The 21,907-nt window shown below is 35.3% G+C and overlaps 1 protein-coding gene across 2 annotated transcripts in view; it reads left to right on the top strand.

The window, feature by feature from the left end:
* NHLRC2 (NHL repeat containing 2) overlaps nt 1-21,907 on the top strand; it is a 59,308-nt gene that overhangs the window by 5,407 nt on the left and 31,994 nt on the right. For both annotated transcript variants that reach the window (XM_073904174.1, XM_025880726.2), the window contains exons 3-4: nt 15,339-15,794; nt 17,772-17,893. In XM_073904174.1, the coding sequence (XP_073760275.1) occupies nt 15,339-15,794; nt 17,772-17,893 (578 nt within the window). The remainder of the gene's footprint in view (nt 1-15,338; nt 15,795-17,771; nt 17,894-21,907) is intronic.

Genomic DNA, 21,907 nt, shown 5'->3' with positions numbered 1-21,907 from the left:
GAAGCAGGCTCCCCACTGAGCAGGGAGCCCGATGTGCGGCTGGATCCCAGGACCCTGGGACCATGACCTGAGCCCAAGGCAGATCCTTAACTGCTTAAGGGCCTGAACCACGCAGGCGTCCTTGTTTGTTTGATAGGAGGATGAAAGACTGGGTTAAGAATGCCAAAGTTAACTTAAGATAATCCCTAAAAGAGTGTATTTGGTTACCTTAGTTGGTTACCCCACACCTGAAGCAAATTCAAGAACTTCTTGGAATGGGTCCTTGTAACTTCTTTATCGGTTTACTGGAAGCATCATTTTTATAGCACATTGACACAAAATAAAAACTTTTTACATACAAATACACTTCTGAGAACTAAAAATACTTGAAGATCCCAACACTATAATTTCAAAGAAATATTACTTTAATAATATGCTGCTTTATGAAAATGCTGGTAACTTCAAAATATTTTTATATTGCTCAAAATATACATTCAGTTCATAATCACAAAAGCAGGTGTACCCAGAGATTATCACATGGAAGTTCAATAAGCTGTCACTATATTAATTTGCTTTCTTACAGCGATGTATCTTGTCTCATTACTATCTGCTATGTTTCTGAACATATTTGCAGCAATGCTAATAGTTCTTGAAGTGACATTCAGCAGCCTATTTTAAATTCCATGGAATATTCAGTTCATTTCATCAGTAAGCCAGAAATGCTCAGCTAAGTGAGGAAGTGCTTATTCAAAAACAGCCTGAAAAGGGTCCAAATTAATACCCAGTCTCCTTCCTCTGTAAAACGGCTTTTAAAATCAAGTTTGTAATGGTGACCAGTATCATTTTCACAATAGCATGAGGCATTATAAATGCCCGAGTCTAAAGTAAAAAGATATTTAACAGTAATGGGTGGTTTTGATCTTCAGACGTTTACGAACATAGCTGCAGTCTAAGCTTGTTATTAGTTCATAATGATTTAGCACATGTTCACATGAAACTGGTAGGTATCTCATGTTTTGGGGTTTTTTTTTTTCTGTTTCTGCTTGAGAGTTTATAAAATTTTTTTGCCTTTTTATGCTGGATGCATTAATGATATGTTATATAATACCCAAATTTAGCACAATGGCTATTCAGGAAAAGTGTTCTTGTTTCATAAGAAAAAGAATATTAGGAACATTTGACATATTTTTAAATGTGACTGCTAGGTATATGTTGATGCATAATTAAATCAAACTTACCAACCTAAATGCCAGGGTACTACTGGGTAAATGCTGGTATTCTCATGATGTAGTAGACACTCCTTTTCCGTTTTATACTTTATTAAAAATTAGAAGAATGGAGTTCTAATTTTATAATGAAACTAAACCTTTCAGTGACTCCATATATAATTTGATGGTGTGTCAGGGTTCCCAATACCATCACCAGGTTCCATAATTATTTAGGAGGACTCACAGCTGTCATTTGTTACAGCTAAAGGATACAGAGTGAAAGCAGCAAAGGGAAAAGGTGCTCTGGTGAGGCTAAGTCCAGAGGAATCAAAACACAGGCTTCCTCCTCTCTTAGTGGAGTCATACAAGACAACTTAATTCCCCAGCAAGGAGTTGTTAGAGCACATTTGAGATGTTACCTACCAGGGCCTCTCATTAGAGACTCAGCAACCAAGGTTTTTATTGGGAGCTGGCCAAATAGGCAGCTTCTGCCTGGCAGCATGTAGGAAAATTCTAGAGTCCCAGAAAGAAAGCAAGTGTTCAGCATAAACCATATTATTTGTACGGCCAGTTTAGGCATAGCGAGACACTCTTACTCGTTCTGGGAATGGCAGGCACCCTCCTGAAATCCAGGCAAGGGCCAGCCTTATAAAGCAGGCCTTCGAAAGACTACCAGTCAGGCATGCTATGTTAACTCTTCTCTGCACACACTTTATATTTTCTTTTTGCAGCAGTCCATATATTATTCTGTTTTTAAAAAATGAAGTGTGATGGAAATATTGGTCAATTTATGGCAAACTTCTAGGATGTTTCAAGAGAGACACAGGGCAACATTAGTTTTTGAAATTCTAAAAAAAATTTTCAAATTTGTTTCAGCTCTGTGCTTTAGTGTTCAGTGATTTTGATCTTTTCAGTTCATGTTTCCATTGCTTTTAGTATGAAACCTAAAATCCTACCTGTCCCCACCCTACTCTTCTTCCCTCAGGGTGTTCTAGCCTCCCTGGCCTGCCTTTAGTTCTTCAGTGTCATGGTTCTTCGGTTGTTCGTGCTTTAAGGCCCTGACACTTAGTGTTCACTCTGCTGGAATACCCTTATCGTTTTTTGCCTAGTAAAGTGTCATCCTTGTCGTTTAGCTCTCAGAATGTCTCCATTTACAATTTTGTAACATGTAAAACTCAACTGTTTTTAATCCTTGCATTTAACTAGGTTATTACAGTGTTTGTGATTAAACTGTGCTACTATATATTATGTAAATATAATAATGTCATATATATTGCTATATACAATTATAATCTAGTACAATTCTATATGTCTCTGAAAAATAAGACCTTTGAAGCTTTTAAAATGATTTTTTTGAAGTTATTTTATTACTAATATTTTAGAAGCAGTTATTTTTATATGGCTTCTCCTTCCCTCTTCCCTCCCTCTCTTCCCTCCTCCATCTCCCTCACCTTCCTTTCCTTCCATATTTTATTTTAATGGAGTAGTTTTGATCCCTGTGCTGGCAGAAGATTGATAAAATGAAGAATCTTTTACATTGTTTTTTATTGTGTATGATTAACAGAAAAAGCAAAATATTTTTTAAAAAATCTCTAAGATTCTTGACACTGAAAAAATGTGAGGCATCGTTACTTAGCAGTGGTCTTTGTAGATTAATATAGATATTCTATTTAGACCATATGCTATGGTTTATATAGTGTCTAAATATATAAATTTCTTCAGGGTTCATGTCCCATCTATTCATCGTTTTATTTCCTACTATGTACTGAGCACTGTGCTAGTGAATAATAAAACATGCATGATCTCTAAATAGTTAATATGAATTATAGTCTTGTTAACAGGGGCAAGACTTATAATCAAATACTCACAAATAGTTTTATAATTTCTGATTAGTGCTAAGAAGGAAAATTATGGGGTGCTATGAAAACAAATAATGGAGTTTAATCTGGAGGAATTTAAAGCTTTCTTAAGAGGAAAAATTGAGCTTGCTATCTAGAAGAAAAGTGTGGCTTTGCTACGTGAGAGAGGGTGAAGAACATTCCAGGCTTACGGAGTATTGTGTGTTAAGACATCAAAGCAAGAGGAGTAATGATATTCTGGAGGAACTGAAGGAAGGCCAGGTTGCTATAACACCCTGAGGGGAGGGGGAGAAGGAGTGGAAAACTTACTGGGGAGATGAAATTTGGTTTTTATACAAAGGACAATGAAAGGTTTTCTGGAGGAGAGTGACATGATGAGATTTGTGTTTATTTAAAGATTAGTCCCACTCCTGGGTGGGTAACTAATTAGTGTTCAGGAATGGATGTGAGATCTGTGACAAGACTCTTGTGCTCCGGATGGGACATGATAATAGCTTGAAACTAGTTATAGAGGGATAAGATTAATAGGATTTGGTCATGGATTAAATATGGATGATGAGAGAGGGCTCTTTGGTTATTACAGAGATATCCTAGGTAGGTTTTTAGCTTGTATAATTAATTGGACAGATGCTGGTGCCATTCAGTGAAAGGACACACTATAGAAAGGACAGCTTTGGAGAGGAAGGTCGTGAGTTTAGTTTAAATGGTCTTTGAGACTTGCACTTCATTCTCCATATGACTGCCATTGCTCCTAAGGATAACAATCTAAAACATCCTTTAAATGACTTACAAGGTCGATCCTATCTATAGGTTTATTCTCGTTTTGTCCCATGCTCTCTTTCGTTCTCTACCCTTAGTCACTTTACTTTCTTCAGTCTCTTCTATCTTTCAAGCGCTCTGTTTTACGTGTGTTGTTTTCTCTCCCTGCATCTCCTTCCTTATGCTCTTCACCTAGTTAACACCTTCTCAGGGTTCCCATCTCTCCCTAATCTTTACTTCTTCAAAGAAGTGTTGGGTATATTCACCAGAAAGAATACATGTATGTACATTTTGATGTAATGTATGTTATGCTATATATATATATATATATATATATATAGTGTGTATGTATGTTACACATGTAAAATATGTAGAGATTTGACTAATGAATTCTTATTTAATTCACTGGGTTATAATCATTACCATCATTATTTAGATGTTCATATTGTCCCTGTTTGACGAATGGAATTCTCTTCAGGCTATCACCCGTGTCCTTTTGACATGTCCTTATCATTCTTTGAGCACTTCCTCACTCGGCACAACAAAATATTTAAAGGTTCCTCATGTACTTTCCCAGCCCCTTCCCTGAATCAGCCATTTCTTCAGGGAGTTCTGATTCCTTATAGTATTGAATATTGGCAATGGTTTTGAGAAACCAAGATCTGGGCACTACCTGTGCTCATTGCTACTGCGGTGTCTTTGCTTCTAGTCCCTCTCAACTAACTCGAAATTTGCTTAGACTAGTCCTCCTCACTCCCTATGAGGTTATGTTATTCATTTGAAATACAATTAGATTCATTTGTTTGTATTTTTAGTTGGTTTTGTTTGTTTTTGAGGCTATAAAATTTAACCATGGTTCTGAAAGTCAGAACTATCCAGAAAGTATAGTTCTATCTTCCTACCTCTTCTACCTGTTTCTGTCTTCCCATTCTTCCCATCCCGTTCTTCCATTCTTTCTATTTTCTCTTTTTTAAAAAAATATTACTGGTGACCTATTCTAGACGTTTTTGTGCATTTTGCTCTTTTAATGTAGCAGTGTATCCTGGTAGCCACTCCATATAGAGAACTTCCTGATTATTTTTAATAGTACACAGCACCCCATTCTGTGTGTGTGTGTGTAATTTATAATAATTCAGTCACTGTCCTAGCCTATCTTTCAGCCTTTAGGTTGTTTTCAATACTTAGCAGTTACAAACAGTTACTAACTCTGTGAATATGTTTTTATATTGCTGGTGGCATATCTTAAGGGTAAGTTCCCAGAAGGAGGATTGCTGGGTCAAAGTTAAATACATATAAGTATAGTTTTGTTAGGTATTGCCATATTCTGCACCAGGAGGGTTGTACTAGTTTGTGTTCCTGCTAAGAGAGTATGAAGGTGTTTCTTTCCCCACTGCTGCTCCAGTAAAATGTATTGACATGTTTTTTAATTTGTACTGATTAAATAGGTGAGAAATGGTATCTTGGTGCAGTATTATTTTTTAAGTAAGCGCTACACCCAACATGGGACTCAAACTTAAGATCCCGAGATCAAAAGTTGCATGCTGTTCTGAGTCAGCCAGGTGCCCCTTGATGTAGTTTTAAATTGCATTTTAGAATGTGGTTGGAAATCTTTTCATTTATTTGTGGGTATTTATTTTAACTGGAGTTTTGTCTACCATTATATACTCTAGCTGGTTATTGTATAGGTATATAAAAACTATTGATTTTTATCTGTTAATTTTGTATTCTGCTTCCTGAACTTTTATTACTTGGTTTGGTTTTATAATTGTTTCTCTGTGGTTTCCCTAACATGGTATATTATCTGCAAAGAAATTTTCCAGATCTTATTTCTGTAATTGATTTATCTAATTTTGTTGGCTAAAAATCCCCTCCCAGTTAATTATTCGGTAGTAGTAGAGACAGTGGGCACCTTTGCCTTGTTCTTATCTTATTGGAAATACTTCTCATTTTTCTCCGTCAAGAGGCTGGTTTTAGGATTTAGTTATATTTAATCAGTTAACAAAGTATTGAGGGACAAACTTTTCTAAGTAAATTATATCTCAATATAACATGTTAAAAACAGGAATCTATCTCTCTTATTTCTGGGTTTGGAGAATTAAGGCCACCTGATTTTGAATCTCCTCATTTATCTTTTCCTCTTCCTCAAACGTAAAAACAAAAAGGAGAGTAACTAAAACCACACTTGATCATTCATTCAGCAATACTAGGAGACAGAGAATATCATGGTCTTCAAATTACCTGTAAGTTGAGAAATAAACTGAATTCCATTAAAGGTCCTCTTCTTGCAAGCCTGCAGGTGCTGGAACAGGAATGGGAGAGGCTTAAAAGACTCCATGAGAAAAGGGAGAGTGGTTCACAGGTCTTGGGCGAGGCACGGAGTGACCCCCTTACCAGTAGAAAGAGAAACTCCAACACTCAGTGCAAAATACCGAACACAGGTTTGGATCATAGCACCAGCTCTTGAAAGAGTGTGGGACTAAGAACAGAAGCCTGAGAGAAGCATTGCTTCTTGGAGGGAATCAGGTATAGAGGTGTAGTTTCCTTTGAAGATAGTCTACCTAAAAAAAATAAGAGGGAAAAGTTAAGGATCTTGCAGGAAAAAAAAAAAAAGTACACATCAGTGCCTCCTTCCAACAATGCTATCCAAAAATGAAACTGCACAGGAAAAGGGAACTATTGGAAAAGCACGCTCTCCACCTAGTAGCCCTGTCCACAAAATGGATGGTAATATTAAAAAGCAGATCACATCCACATAAAACTGTAAAAAGCTGAAAATGTGATTCAGAGTTGAAATGCTGATGAACATTCTTAAAAATGATCACAAAATTGACAAAAACTGCAACACAATCCATATTGAATTATAGATGGATAGATAGGTAGATCCTCAAACGGCATTTAGGAATAATGAAAAAGGATCTTGAATCAGAAATTCAAAAGCTAAGAATGGAAATGCCCCAAAGATGTAAGAAATGAATGGTAATTGAACTCAGCAAAGTAATAAGAAAAAGATCAGAATTATGTTAGAAATAGACTAAATTACAAGGTGCCTAAGGGACAGTAAATTCATATAAAAATGTAATGGCACTGAAGTAAAGCGGGGGTAGAACAAACTTAGAGAATGAAAATAAGCTAAAAAGAAGTAAAAACAAAGGAAATGATTGAATAGAAAAGCAGAAAAGGTCCAACATAAGACTGCTTGGAGGCTGAAGACAAAAATCAAAACAACTGACCAAAACTAACGTGTAAAATTAGAATCCAAAAAATGCTCTGAAAATAAAAGAAACCTTGAGTCTGCATATTGAAAGGCACTACCAGATACCAGGGAAAATTGACACAGAGCAACAGCCCAAGAAGTATCCTGTTTTAAACTATTACACTTTAAAGATGTTTAAAAAATAACTTCAGGACCTCCAGGAAAAATGATGACTTTCAGAAGCATGTAGATTAGACAGGACAGACTTTACACAAAAAACATACAAAGCAAAGCAACAGTACATTTTTAAGAATCTTATATAGAGAAACTACAAACCAAGGATATTATAGCTAACCAGCTATCTTTAAAGAGTCAGTCAGGGATATAGAAAACCAGTTTTGAATGTCCCAAGAACTCAGAGAATCACCTGTGAATAGATGCACTTTCTGGTCAATCTACTTGAGAGATAGATGGCTTCTTCTAACCAGGGGTGACTAAGGAAACTGCCAGATGTATGGCTGAAGATTTCATATGTGTACTTATGATGAGAAATAATAAAGAGTTGTTTATAGGCACTTGACCTTATATGGTTGTGGGAGCTGCTTATCTAGTCTGCTTATGACGGTTAACTTGTGTATCTGGTGCCTCAACTTGAAGTCAGCAGGTCAGGCAGTTGAAAACGAAAGATGGAAATGAAATAAGGGAGAGCAAAGGAAACTGCCACCTGCAGGCATGAACTGGAACCCATGCAAACTTCCAACCTAAATAGTGAGGTGACCAACAGAGTAAGTTGGTGTCCTTTGTTGTGGAGTTATACACTCGTCTGACCCAGGAGTTGGAGAAGCTGAGGGAGGAGATCTGGCAGGACCTGTGGTACAGCTATGGGGCTTGGCTGCTCACGCACAACCGGCCAGCCAGCAAGGTGAGACAGCAGATAAGCTACAGAGTGTGTGAGATACGCTATCACGCGGGGCCCTGCACCAGTCTTCCAAGGAAAAGAGAATATGGCTGCCGCCGCCTTTGCACCTTCCGGTTCGCTCACAAAATATCTCTTACAGTAGAGGATAAGAACTGGGCAGGGAATAGAGTACTGGGAAATAGTTCCACTTTAGCTAAATTGATAAAATATAACCCTGTCACCTGTGGGTAGAAGAATAATGTAAAATCATATAGAGGTAGAAAGAATACAACTAAAGAAAGGGAAAAAGAGAGGGAGAGAATGGAAAACAGAAGACTATTGATTATTGTATAGGTAATAGGTGGGAATTAAAGGATGCCATTTAAAAATGAGTAACCAGGGGTGCCTGGATGTCTCAGTCGGTTGTGTCTGACTCTTGGGCTTCTGCTCAGGTCAGGATCTCAGGGTTGTGAGATCAAGCCTGGCATCGGGCTCCACACTCAGCATAGAGTCTCCTTGAAATTCTCTCTCTCTCTCTCTCTCTCTCTCTCTCTCTCTCTCTCTCTCTCTCCCTCCCCCCTCCCTCTCCCCCTCTCTCTCCCTCTCTCCCCCCCTCCCCCCTTCTGTTCCTCCCCCTGCATGTTCGCACGCTCTCTTTCAAATAAATAAATAAATAAATTATTTTAAAAAATGACCAGATAATAAAAGATTATGAAAAATGGGGATTAATACTTTGTAAAATGATAAAAAGTAATTATTACAAAGGTAACCACTGGAATAAAAATACAAACCTTCCTAAAATCCAAAGGACATTTTTTTTTAAGTTTTTATTTTAATTACAGTATAGTTAAGATACAGTGTTACATTAGTTTCAGGTGTACGATATAATGTTTCAAAAATTCTATACCTAGTGCTCATCATGACAAGTATACTCTTAATCCCCCTTCCCTATTTCATCCATCCCCCCGCTCTCTTCCCCTCTGGTAACCATCAGTTTGTTCTCTGTAGTTAAGAGTCTGTTTCTTGGTTTGTCTCTTTCTCTCTTTTTTCCTTTGCTCGTTTGTTTCTTAAAATTCCACATATGAGTGAGATCATGTGGTGTTTGTCTTTCTCTAACTTATTTCACTTAACATTGTACTCTGTAGCTCCATGTTGTTGCAAATGGCAAGATTTCATTCATTTTTATGACTGGATAATATGTATACATATATGTGTGTATATATATATATATCACATCTTCTTTATACCCAAAGAAACTTTTCTTACAAAAAAGGACACACCATATAGAGAAACCCAGACAAATATAATATATACGGAAATTACAATAGAGGAAAATATGAAAGAATTTAGATCAGACATACCAGTTGTATCAATAAATGTCAATAAGTTTACCCTCTCCTCTGGAAAGAAAAAATCCAACAATTCCTATTTATTTTGTGTTTCTCTTTATTTATTATTCTTAATCAGGAATAGATGTTGGATTTTGTTTTGTACCTCATTAATTCCTGGTTTTATTTTCATTTCTTTCTCTGTGCTTTTGATTTATTTTGTTTTCCTAGATTTTTATTTTTTTTAATTTTCATCATAAGTGTACTCTTTAATCCCCATCACCTATTTCACCCATCTCCCCACCCACCTCCCCTCTGATAACCATCAGTTTGTTCTCTGTTGTTACGAATCTATTTCTTGGTTTGCTTCTCTTTTTTTCCCCCCTTTACTCATTTGTTTCTTAACTTCCACATATGAGTGAGATTATATGGTATTTGTCTTTCTCTGACTTATTTCACTTAGCATTATACTCTCTATCCATGTTGTTGCAAATGTTAAGATTTCATTCTTTTTTATGGCTGAATAATATTGCATTGTGTATGTGTGTGTGTGTGTTACTTTTTTTTTTTTTAACGTCCTTTGTCCCACACGTTTATCTGTTCATTTATGGATGGACACTTGGGCTGCTTCCATAGTTTGGCTATTGTAAATAATGCTGCAATAAATATAGGAATGCATGTATCCCTTTGAATTAGTGTTTTTGTATTTTTTGGGTAAATACCAAGTAATGTGATTACTGGATTGTAGGGTAGTTCTATTTTTAATTTTTTGAGGAACCTCCATACTGTTTTCCATGGTGGCTGCACCAGTTTGCATTCCCACCAACAGTGCAAGAGGGTTCCTTTTTCTCCACATCCTCACCAACATTTGTTTCTTGTGTTTTTGATTTTAGTCATTCTGGCAGGTGTGAGGTGATACCTCATTGAGGTTTTGATTTGCATTTTGCTGATGATGAGTGATGTTGAGCATCTTTTCATGTGTCTGTTAGCCATCTGGTGTCTTCTTTGGAAAAATGTTCGTATCTTCTGCCCACTTTTAAATTGGGCTGTTTGCTTTTCGGGTGTTGAGTTGTATCTGTTCTTTATATATTTTGGATACTAACTCTATCGGATGTGTCATTGCAAATATCTTCTCCCATTCGGCAGGTTGCCTTTTAGTTTTGTTGATTGTTTCCTTTGCTGTGCAGAAACTTTATTTTGATGTTGACCCAGTAGTTTATTTTTGCTTTTATTTCTCTTGCCTCAGGAGACATATCTAGAAAAACATTGCTATGGCTGATGTTAGAGAAATTACTGCCTATGTTCTCGTCAAGGATTTTTATGGTTTCAGATCTCACATTTAGGTCTTTAATCCATTTTGAGTTTATTTTTGTGTATGGTGAAAGAAATTGGTCCACTTTCATTCTTTTGCAGGTAGCTGTCCAGTTTTCCCAACACCATTTGTTGAAGACACTGTCTTTTTCCCATTGTCAATTCATTCCTCCTTTGTCGAAGATTAATTAACCATGTAATTATGGGTTTATTTCTGGGTTTTTTATTCCATTGGTCTTTGTGTCTGTTTTTATGCCAGTACCATACTGTTTTAATTGCTACCACTTTGTAGTATAACTTGAAGTCTGGAATTGTGATACCTCCAGTTTAGGTTTTTTTTTTAAGATTTTATTTATTTATTTGACAGAGAGAGAGCAAGCACAAGTAGGCAGAGCAGCAGGCAGAGGGAGATGGAGAAGCAGGCTCCCCACTGAGCAGAGAGCCTGATGTGAGGCTCAAACCCAGGACCCCGGGATCATGACCTGAGCTGAAGGCAGATGCTTAACCAACTGAGCCACCTAGGCACCCCTGTTTTTCTTTTTCAAGACTACTTTGGTTATTCGAGGTCTTTTGTGTGTTTTCCTAGATTTTTATAGCAGGGTAGTTATCTATTTTAATTTTTGATATAAATATTTAAGGCTCTGAATTGAAGACTATGAATTTTCTTCTAGTATTTTCATTATCATTTTTTAGAAATTCTGTAATTTTGACTTCTGTTTCACCTTTCTGTCAAGTTGATAGAGAGTTTTTAAATTTCTTAGTGGAAAGGTGTGAGATGATAGAAAATATATATATTGGTTTCTGCCCTGGGTTCCTGGCACAGAGGTCCTGAAATTCTTGTGACTTCCTAAGTGATAAGAGCACTAGGGCATCATTTGTTTTAATATTTGGTTTTTGACCCCAATTCTTGACAGCGTTCCTGAATCCTGTGGAATTTCCTGGGAGATTAACTGTGTTTTATTCTGAGGTGACCTTTGGTGGGCTTCTGGTTGGGAACTGATCACCGGAAGGAAAGAATAAGCCATGATTAGAAGCTTGGGATTTTCAGTCCCACTCCCCATTTACCAGAGAGGGAATGGGGCTGGAAATGGAGTCAATGATCTATAACGCTTATGTGATGAAGCCTTCATAAAAATTCCGAGGTATGGAGTTCAGAGAGCCTCCAAGTTGGTAAACACGTGAGGGTGCTGGGAGAGTGGAGGCCTTGGTGAGAGCATGGAAGCTCCACCCCCATTCCCACAACCTGTCCTGTGCATCTCTATCATTTGGATGTTCATCTGTATCCTTTATCATATCTTTTTATAATAAACTGATAAACCTAACTGTTGCCTTGAGTTTTGTGAGCTGTTCTAGCAAATAATTGAATCCAAGAGAAGAGTCAAAGGAATCTCTCATTTGTAGACAAGTCCAACAGAAGTTGAGGATAACCTGGGGCCCTATTACTTGTGATTAGCATCTAAAGTGGCAGGCTTGTGGGGTTGAGCCCTTAACCTATGGTGCCTGCGCTAACTCTGGTTAGAATCAGAATTGAATCATGGGACACCCACTTAGTGTCACAGACAGTTGCCTAATGTGGGGGAAAAAAACCATATTTCTGGTGTCTCAAGTGTTCTGAGTGTGGTCATATTGTGAGAGTAAAGGAGAAACACATAAATAGTGTGTTTTTCCTAAACAAAAGGCCTCTTGGGGTGCATATGTGGCTCGGTTGAGTGTCTGACTGTTGATTTCAGCTCAGGTCTCGATCTCAGGGTTGGTCTTGAGTTCAAGCCCCGCACTGGGCTCTACACTGGGTGTGGAGGCTACTTCAAAAAAAAAAAAAAAAGGACCTTTTGTTTTTTGTTATTAATATTCAGTTTTATTGTATCGTGGTTAGAGTGTATTCTTTATAATGCTTTCTTGGCGTGATCAGTATTTATAAATGCTCCATGTATACTTCAGAGGAAAGTATATTATCACAGTACGGTTTGATACGTATCAATAAGATCTACCTCACTGATTATGTTAATTAGGCTTTATCTTATTTTGTGTCGGCTTGATCTGGTTCACACTGAGAGCAGTGTGTTTTCTGTTTTATTAAGTTGCTTTTATTACTTGGTACATGGATATTCATTACTGTTTTATCCTATTATTTTATCCATGTTGTGAATGCTTTTTGCATTAAAATATGCCATGTTTAATGCTCTTGGGCTTAAAATCTACCTTGTCTAATATTAGGATCATGACCTTGTATTGCTTTTGTTTGCCTGGTGCACATTTGCCTACCCCTTTATTTTTAGCTTTTCTGGTTAACTTTGTTTTAGTTGTATTTCTGATATACAGAATGTATCCAAGTTTTTTTCTTTTAATAGTTAAGTCCATTCGTATTTACTTATGATTATTATGGATAATCATTATATGTATTAGCTTTTATTTGTTGTGTTTCTTCAAACGATGTATTTTCTTTGCTATTTTATTTTACTAATTGCTTTAGTTAGAAAAAGTTGTATTTTTCTTTTATTGGTTATCTTTGTACTTACAAATTTAAAAAAGATAGGTAACATTCGTTGAGCTTTTACAGTATACTAGGTACTATGCTAAATGTCTTATACAGATTATCTCTTTTAATCCTCAAAACTGACCTATGAGGCAGTTACTATTATTTTCCCAATTGTAGGAATAAGAAAACTGATGCCCAGAGAGGTTAAGTAACTTGCCCAAAGTAACTCAGCAAGTGGTAAAAGCCAGAATTTGATTACAGGGAGTATGACTCCAGAGCTAATGATTTTTTTTTTGAAAAACTTTATTGTTGCATAATTGACACCCAGTAAACTGCACATATTTTAAGTGTATGATCCTTCCCACCCCTCCCCACCACCCTTCTTCCCAGTGCCTAAACAACCACTGATCAGTGTCAATTTTGTGTGTATCTTCTTTAAAAATGTTGGTGGGGTTTGATTTTTAATCTTTGGTTTTTGGAGTTTATGGTGAGTCCTAAACATGATTTTCTTTTAATTTATCCTATTTGGAGTGAATTTCTTGAATTCTTGAATTTCTTGAATTCTGTAAATTTATATCTTCAGTCGAATTTTGGAAGTTTTGGTATTATTCAAATATTTTTTTTCTGCCGAATCTTTGTTCTCTTCTGTGATTCCACATCTACATTCATTATATCATTTAAGCTGTTCCACAGGTCCCTGAGGTTCTGTCCATTTTTGTTTTCCAGTCTTCTTTCTTTGTGTTCCTTATATTGGATAATTTCCATTGAGCTATTTTTAGGTTTATTGACTCTTCTCTCTGTCATCTCTTTTGTACCATTGAGCTCATCCAGGGAATTTATTTTAAATATAGGATTTTTGAGTTCTAAAATTTTCATTTAGTTCTTTTTTTATAGTTTCTATTTCTGTTTGTATTTCCTATCATTTCATTCATTTCAAGCATGTTTTTCTTTACCTCCTGGAGCATAGTTATAGTTCCTTTAAAGTCTTTGTCTACTAATTTATACTTCTGCTTTATTTTGTGCTGGTATCTGTCACTTGTTTTCATAGATATTCAACTTTCTTGGTTCAGACTCTTAAGTTCTGTCTCATCTTCTTTCAGCTCTGCTCTCCTTTCATCAGCTCAGCAATTCAGTTCTTGGTTCTTTAAGCCTTGGTGGTACTGTTGTAGGCCTGCCTCACACATGTATAGTTTAGGAGTTAAGCCAAGACTTGTGAGTGTTCATACTCAGAAATGGGGAGTCCCCTTCTCTGGCTCTCTTCCCCTTGGAGTTTCCCCCACACCCTCCAGTCTCCCTGGCTCCTTGGGCCAGGAAGGGGTTTCCATTGTTTTTGCCACCTGCATTGCTTACAAACTGGGGCCCACCTTCAGTGCAAAGCCATGAAGGAGAAAAGAAAACTGGAAACTCCCCTTCAGGGTTGGCATCTCCAAGTTTTGACCCCCTGCTAACAATGTACCTGCTTTTGTGTACTTTTCTGGGTCCTTAGGGGGGCTGTATGTGTATGTGTGTGATGTATGTGTTGGGAGTTAATAGTTACAAATGGAAGGATGGGCTATCAGGAAATTACATCCCCTAATTTGGGTTTTCTTTCTTCATGCTGATGTGCATAGTTTTTGAAATTGTCATTCACATAGCCATTATTACCTCTGTTACCTTGGTAGTCAATATTGAGTTCTTTCTCTGAATCCAGCCAAAGCTTTTTTTTTTCCCCTGTATCATCTTTTTGACATACTGTGTTGATTAGGTAAAAGAAATATGTTGTTCTTAGTTTTTAGTAGTTCTGTTATCTATAATTAAGGCTTGTTTTAAGAACCATATAATAGGAATTTTAAATAAATCAAAGACCTTATATTATAGAAACATCTTGCTTATATTTGTTCTGTTAATCTGTAATGTAGGTAGGCCAGAAAAATCTAAGAGGATAATATGACAATAAAGACTAGCAAAAAGCAGTCATAGTCACTATGAATTTCAAAGGGGCTTATAATAGGTGGGGAAATAATAACAGTATTTCAATATCTCTGTAAGAAGTTAATGCATTTTTTAAAAATTTGTCTAGATAAAGGACACAAAGAGGTTCAGTCCTGAAATAGCCACATGACTTTGATCATATGTATTTTTATGTAGTTATCAAGATTGTCATGAGATTTAAATGTTAATTTTTTTATATGTGTGTTTAAATGCAGTTGAAAACACTATTTTAGTTCTGCCCTTTAAAAAAATAAAAACTCTGAAATGTTTATTAATGACCCATAACCTAATGTGTGGATGGTGACATTCAAACTTTAATACTTTATAACGTTTAACTTATAATTTTTCCCATTTAGATGGTCTTCTGATTGTTGGTGTTCACTCGGCTAAGTTTCCAAATGAAAAAGTCCTGGATAACATTAAGAGCGCTGTTCTTCGATACAACATCACCCACCCTGTGGTTAATGATGCAGATGCCAGTCTTTGGCAAGAACTAGAAATTTCCTGCTGGCCAACTCTGGTCATACTTGGACCCCGTGGAAATATGTTATTTTCTTTGATTGGAGAGGGACACAAAGATAAATTATTTTTATATACTTCCATAGCTTTAAAGTATTACAAAGACAAGGGACAGATCAGAGATAATAAAATTGAAGTAAAACTCTATAAAGATTCTTTGCCACCTTCACCATTGCTGTTCCCTGGCAAAGTAACAGTAGACCATGTTTCTAATAGATTGGTAATAGCAGACACTGGACATCATAGAATTTTGGTCGTCTGGAAGAATGGACAAATTCAGTACAGCATTGGAGGTAAAGTTTGCTTCTAACTATGATACATAATTTATAGTAAAAAAAAAATAGCTCAAGGAAATGTGTTAAAAATTGAAATTTATCACCCTGGTTTTAGATCTAAAACAGGCTCTTATTGACATCTACATAGTCAATAAAATCTGTTAAGTACATCCTTCTTAATCCTGATTACTCAGACTGAATTGACATCTAGTAACGTAATAGTCAAAGAGAAGAGTAATTCATCTCTTTGCAATCCTGCTTTAGTAACGTATGCAGCATTAGTACATAAAGTAGGGGTATCTGCATTCCTAATGCAAATAAACTAGTCTTATTCCTAAGCCCTGGTGCTATTCTTAGAATGCCTAGATATTGTTCCCCTAGCTCTTGAATTTTTCACATTTCTTTTTCGTTTTTGTTAGAGTATGTGTTTTATGTTTCTTTTGTTTCAGCAACTTGATGTTTGGGTTGATGACAGGCAGTTTTAAGAATTGTTGCTTAAAAATTACCCGTTGTAGTAGGTTGATTTAAATGGTTAAAAGGTTTTTAATGGTATAGCTTTCAGAATGCTGTAAATGAATATTTTCCTTTGTTAAACAGAAAAACCAGCAGCAAGCTACCTTTCCCAATCATGTTTTTAGGGATAGTGGTATCTTGTGATAAATTAAAAGTTATTCTACAATAATTTTTAAAAATTCTATGGTCAGATACAATTAGGAAATATTGGTTAGATCTGTTTAAGAGACATTTGTTGGTGGTGGTGTCACTGTACTCCTCCATCTTTTACTCTGCTTGTATACCTCATGAATATTCAAGAGAGGTTATACTATACAATGTATTCCAATCTAAAGGGACCATGGTACTCTCCCTTTTTTCCCATAGGGAACCCCCATTAACAACAATAATAGTATTATTAATAATAGTAATAATAGCAAACATATATATGCCTGGCATTATTCTAAGCACTTTACCTGTATTAATTTAGTCCTCACAATGCTATGAGGTAGGTATATTATTAGTTCCATTTTACAGAAGAGAAACTGAGATATAAAGAACTTGTTTAGATCATCAGCTAGGAAAAGATAGAGCTTAAACTAAGTCACTTGGATTCTTGAGTTCATGTTCCTAGCCACTACATTATACTGCTTCTCTAACATCTAGGACAGCAGAGTTCTGCAAAGCATAGTTTGGGAGTGCTGACTTAGAGGCTTTGAATGGTTTATTGTCTGTCATAGAAATAACAGTTATGTTTTTATGTCGTGTACTCTCCACCCTTGAAACTCTGCATGTATTAGAGAAGCTGAGAAGTAGGCCATTAGACCAGAATCTCTCTTTGTCTCTCCAAGTGTCTATAGGATATTATAGAACTTTGTGGCAAAGTGAAATAGTAAATATGAAGGTTTCTTAACCTGGGGTACGTAGACTACTACGAAATGCTTGAATGGCCCTCAGGATCTAGGAACCCCTTGAAATTGTTTGTGACATCTTATGGGTATATATATTTTTCTAAGGAAAGTGTTCATAATTTTCAATGTATTATCAAAGGAGTATATCTTCCAAAATTGTTAAAAATCATTCATCTAGATGTGAAAAGATTAAAATTATTTTTAACTCTTTCTAGTCTATGTAATAGATAATTAAGATAGTTTAAAAAATATATTCTCTTCTGATATATACTCCTAAAGTAACCATTATCCAGTAAGCCCTTTCATTAGCAAAACTTACTCTTGAGAAAAACATATCTTGGGAAATTGTTTTTAGGTGAAAGTATCATGCTATTTATATTAAAATCCCGGCTTTAAATACAAATTTTATGTATTTATTTTGGTTTGATTTATTTATGTCATAAAATGATTACCACAAGAGGTTCAGCTAACATCCATCTTCCCCTATAGATACAATAAAAAGAAAATAAAGGAAAAAAAATATTTGGGGGGGTTTACTATGAGATAACTTTTTAAGTGGAAAAAAATTGTCTTGTGGCTTTCTTTCTTTTAGGACCCAACCCTGGAAGAAAAGATGGAATATTTTCAGAGTCAACTTTTAATTCACCACAGGGTGTAGCCATAAGGAATAATATCATCTACGTAGCAGATACTGAAAACCACCTTATAAGAAAGGTAATTTTCAATTTTAAGTACAATTTTAATACTTCTAATCAGAAAAAAAATGGTATTTACTTGCTACATTAAATTTTTGGAATGAGAGGGTGATCCTTAAACACTTCAAATCCTCCTTATTCAGCTTTTTTCAGAGGTAACTGCTTTAGTTTTATTCTTAGGTATCTTGTTTTCCTGTAGTAGTCACAGAAGACAAACCTATCAATCAAGTCTTTTTTTTAATCCTTTGTTTCAAAGTGCCTAATCACCCCAAAGCTCCTCATTTTGCAGTATTTTCCTAACCATTGTTTACAGAGTAATGCTTTGTCCTTTTTCAGTTAAATTTTCTCAAACCTAGGAAAAAAATCATACCACTCCCACCTCCCTTCAGCTCTAATGCTTTGCCTGGAAATACTTACCCAGTCAGTCTTAAAATTTGTTTTACCTCATTTTTTAAAATTTTTAAAGATTTAATTTATTTATTTGAGAGAGAGACAGACAGAGACAGAGCACGAGCAGGGGGGAGGAGGCAGAGGGAAAGGGAGAAGCAGACTTCCCCCTGAGCAAGGAGCCAGATGCGGGACTCAATCCCAGGACCCTGAGATCATGACCTAAGCCAAAGGCAGATGCTTAACCAACTGAGCCACCCAGGTGCCCCTTGTTTTACCTCATTATAAAAGTTATATATGATCTTTTTTATTAAGCATGAATTAATACATAAAGGTAAAAAAGGCTCATAGCTTCTATTCTAGCTCCTTAGAGATAACTAACCATTGTTAAAATTTTTGTCTTTTCAGTAATTTTCTATTCCTATCAAATAAATTTATATTTAAAAGACTGTCTCTAGAGAATCCTTTTTTAAACAAATGAAATCATATTGTACATACGTAATCTTCTGCAGTTCTTTTAAATTTGTTTTCCATATTAGTCACATGAATGATATGACTGCATAGTATCCCATTGTAGAAGTACTTAGTTATTTTAAACATTTCATATGAATGAATATTTTGGCTATAATCCATTGGCCTTTAAGTTGCTGTCTATTTAGAAAATAATTAAGTTCATCTCACCCATCCTGCCAAAACACATTATTGCAGATACTTCCTTGCTTTTCTCAATTTTTTTCTGTATTAATATTTATGCCCATTTGGCAATGTTATCATGTAAAATAATAGGAAAAAACATGTAGAACTTGTGATACCACTGTAAGGTAAATTTCAGTGAGGTCATGAAATTGTTTTTACTGCTGAAATCTTAAGCACCTAGAATTGGGGCTGGCCCATTATAAGTGTTCAGTAGGTATGTGTTGAATGAATTTTTGAGCAAATAACCTATTTAGTGAAATATTTTCTGAAGTGTATATTCCTCTTAATATGAAAACATGTTATATGAGGCAAGGATTTTGTGGATTTGTTAATTAAAGCAGATTTATTCTTTAAAAGTCTTGGAGACTTTGTTCTTAGAGACTTTAATATGTTAATATATTGTGAATACATTAGTGGGGGGATATATGTGCAGTATTTCTAAATTTATTTGACAAAAGAGCCCTTTTTAGGCAGAACTTTTTGTAGGACTAATGATTTTATGGTATGTCATGATTTCCCACTTTGGGAAAAAATGCCTTTCTGTTGTTACCAAGTCCTTAAAGGTCAGTGTTTCTTTATCATTATCTTTTCTATAATTCATCATAGTGTCATGGATATCTAACAAGGTGTTGAAGTAGTAAGATATTTAGCCCACAACATTCATGGGATACTTGTCTTTTTTTAATTCTATGTTTTTCTCTTGCTTTAGAACTTAATGGGTTTTATGAGGGTTCTAGAGGGGAGGGGGGTGGGAGGATGGGTTAGCCTGGTGATGGGTATTAAGGAGGGCACGTTCTGCATGGAGCACTGGGTGTTATATGCAAACAATGAATCATGGAACACTACATCAAAAACTAATGATGTATGGTGATTAACATAACATAATAAAAAAAATTTTAACTAAGAAAAAAAACTTAATGGGTTTTAGAGTATTCATTGCATTTCAAATACTTTTTAAGTAGCATAATCACAAAAATTTAGGTTACATGAACTTATTTTTAAATTATATGACTTAGTTTAATGTCTACAAAAAAAGTGAGATGGAATTATTATTTCTTCTTTTTTTAAATATATAAAAATATTTATTGTTTACTTTTGTTTAAGACCTTATTTGCAGAGGATTGATCATATGTTCATATTTCACAAATGTCATTGTTTCATGCAGACCTGACTTTTGTTTAGAATAATTTCTTTAGTAATTTATAAATTCCTTTTTAGCCCCACTCTCATTCCCCCTGCTATTCCCCTACATAAACATAACTTGTAGGCAGCCATTCTGGCACATTTAATTCAAATCTTTCTATTTGTATATGTAATGCTTGTGTGTGTTTTCCTAACAACTTTATTGTGATATATTTTACATAGCACTCATTTCAAGTATGTAATCCAAGAATTTTTAGGAAATTTAGCAAGTTGTACAACCATAGCCATAAATTGTTTTTAGAACATTTTCAGTCCCCTGTAAGAACCCTCATGCCCAATTACAGTTAATCCCTATTTTCACGCCCAGCCCTAACCTACTCTCTGTCTATAAATTTGCCTCTTTTGAACATGTCATAGATATAGAATCATATAATATATGGCCTTTTGTGTCTGTCTTCTTTTATTCTGAGCAATGTTTTTGAAGTTCAACTATGATGGTAGCATATCAGTAGTTTATTCTTTTGTATTGCTGAATAGCATTCCACTGTATAGATATACCACGTTTTCCACCAGTTGATAGATTTAGTGTGTTTACAATTTTTGGTTGTAATGAATTCATATAAGAATTTTGTGTGAACATACATTTTCATTTCTATTGGTAGATACCTAAGTAAAGGAATTGTTGAGTTATATGTTTTCTATTTTATGTTTAACTTGTTAAACTGCTAAACTTTTCCACAGTGGTGGTACCATTTTACATTTCTTCCTGCAATATTTGTGGGTTCCATTTTCTCCATATCTTCACCATTATTTGTTATTTTCCATTTTTTAAGTTCTAGCCCTCCTACTAGGTATGACTTGGCCTCTCAGTGTGGTTTTGATAATAATTTCCCTAATGAGTAAAGATGTCAAGCATCTGTTCCCATCCTTAATGGACCGCTTGTATATCTTCCTTTGAAAAGTGTCTGTTCAGATTCTTTACCTGTTTTTTAACTTGGTTGCATTCATTGTTATTGAGTTGTAAGAGTTCTTTATACATTCTAGATACAAATCCCTTATGGGATATGTGATTTTTCAAATACTTTGTCACATTCTGTGGGTTGTCATTTTCACTTTCTTAATCATATCTTTTGATGTACAGAGTTTTAAATCTTGAGGATTCCCAATTTTTTTCTTTCATTGCTTATGCTTTTGGTGTCCTACGTAAGATATTACATTGCCAAATGCAAGATCATGAAGATTTACTCCTGTGTTTTCTTCTGAGAGTTTGATAGTTATTGGCTCTTACAGTTCAGTCTTTGCTTCATTTTGAATTTATTATTTTTTTTATATGATGTGAGGTAGGGGTCCAACTTCATTCTTTTGAATATGGATATCCAGTTATCCCGGAATCGTGTATTGAAGAGACTGTTTTTACTCAATTGAGTAGTCTTGGCAACCTTGTGGAAAATAATTATTCATACCTCCATGGGTTTATTTCTGGATTTTCAAGTCTATTCCATTGACATATATATCAGTTCTTATGCCTCTACCACACTGTTTTGATAGCAGTAACTTTTAATAAGTTTTGAAATCAGGAAGTAGGAATCCTCTCACTTTCTTCTTTTTCAACATTGTTGTGACTGTTCTGAGTCCCTTGCAATTCCATATAAATTTTAGGATTAGCCCATCCATTCCTGTAAAATCCTGTTTGTTTTTCATATAAATAATTATATTGTCTGCCAAAACAAATGGGAATTTTATCTTTCCCTTCTTATTTTTACACATCTTGTTTTCTTTTATTGTTGGCAAGAACCTCAAATGCCTT

This window comes from Callorhinus ursinus, unplaced genomic scaffold (assembly GCF_003265705.2).
Source record: "Callorhinus ursinus isolate GAN/ISIS: 27379988/994484 unplaced genomic scaffold, GSC_fseal_2.0 scaffold20, whole genome shotgun sequence".
Classification (NCBI taxonomy): domain Eukaryota; kingdom Metazoa; phylum Chordata; class Mammalia; order Carnivora; family Otariidae; genus Callorhinus; species Callorhinus ursinus.
Note: the sequence above shows the minus strand (reverse complement) of the source record. Positions and strands in the feature narration are given on the sequence as shown.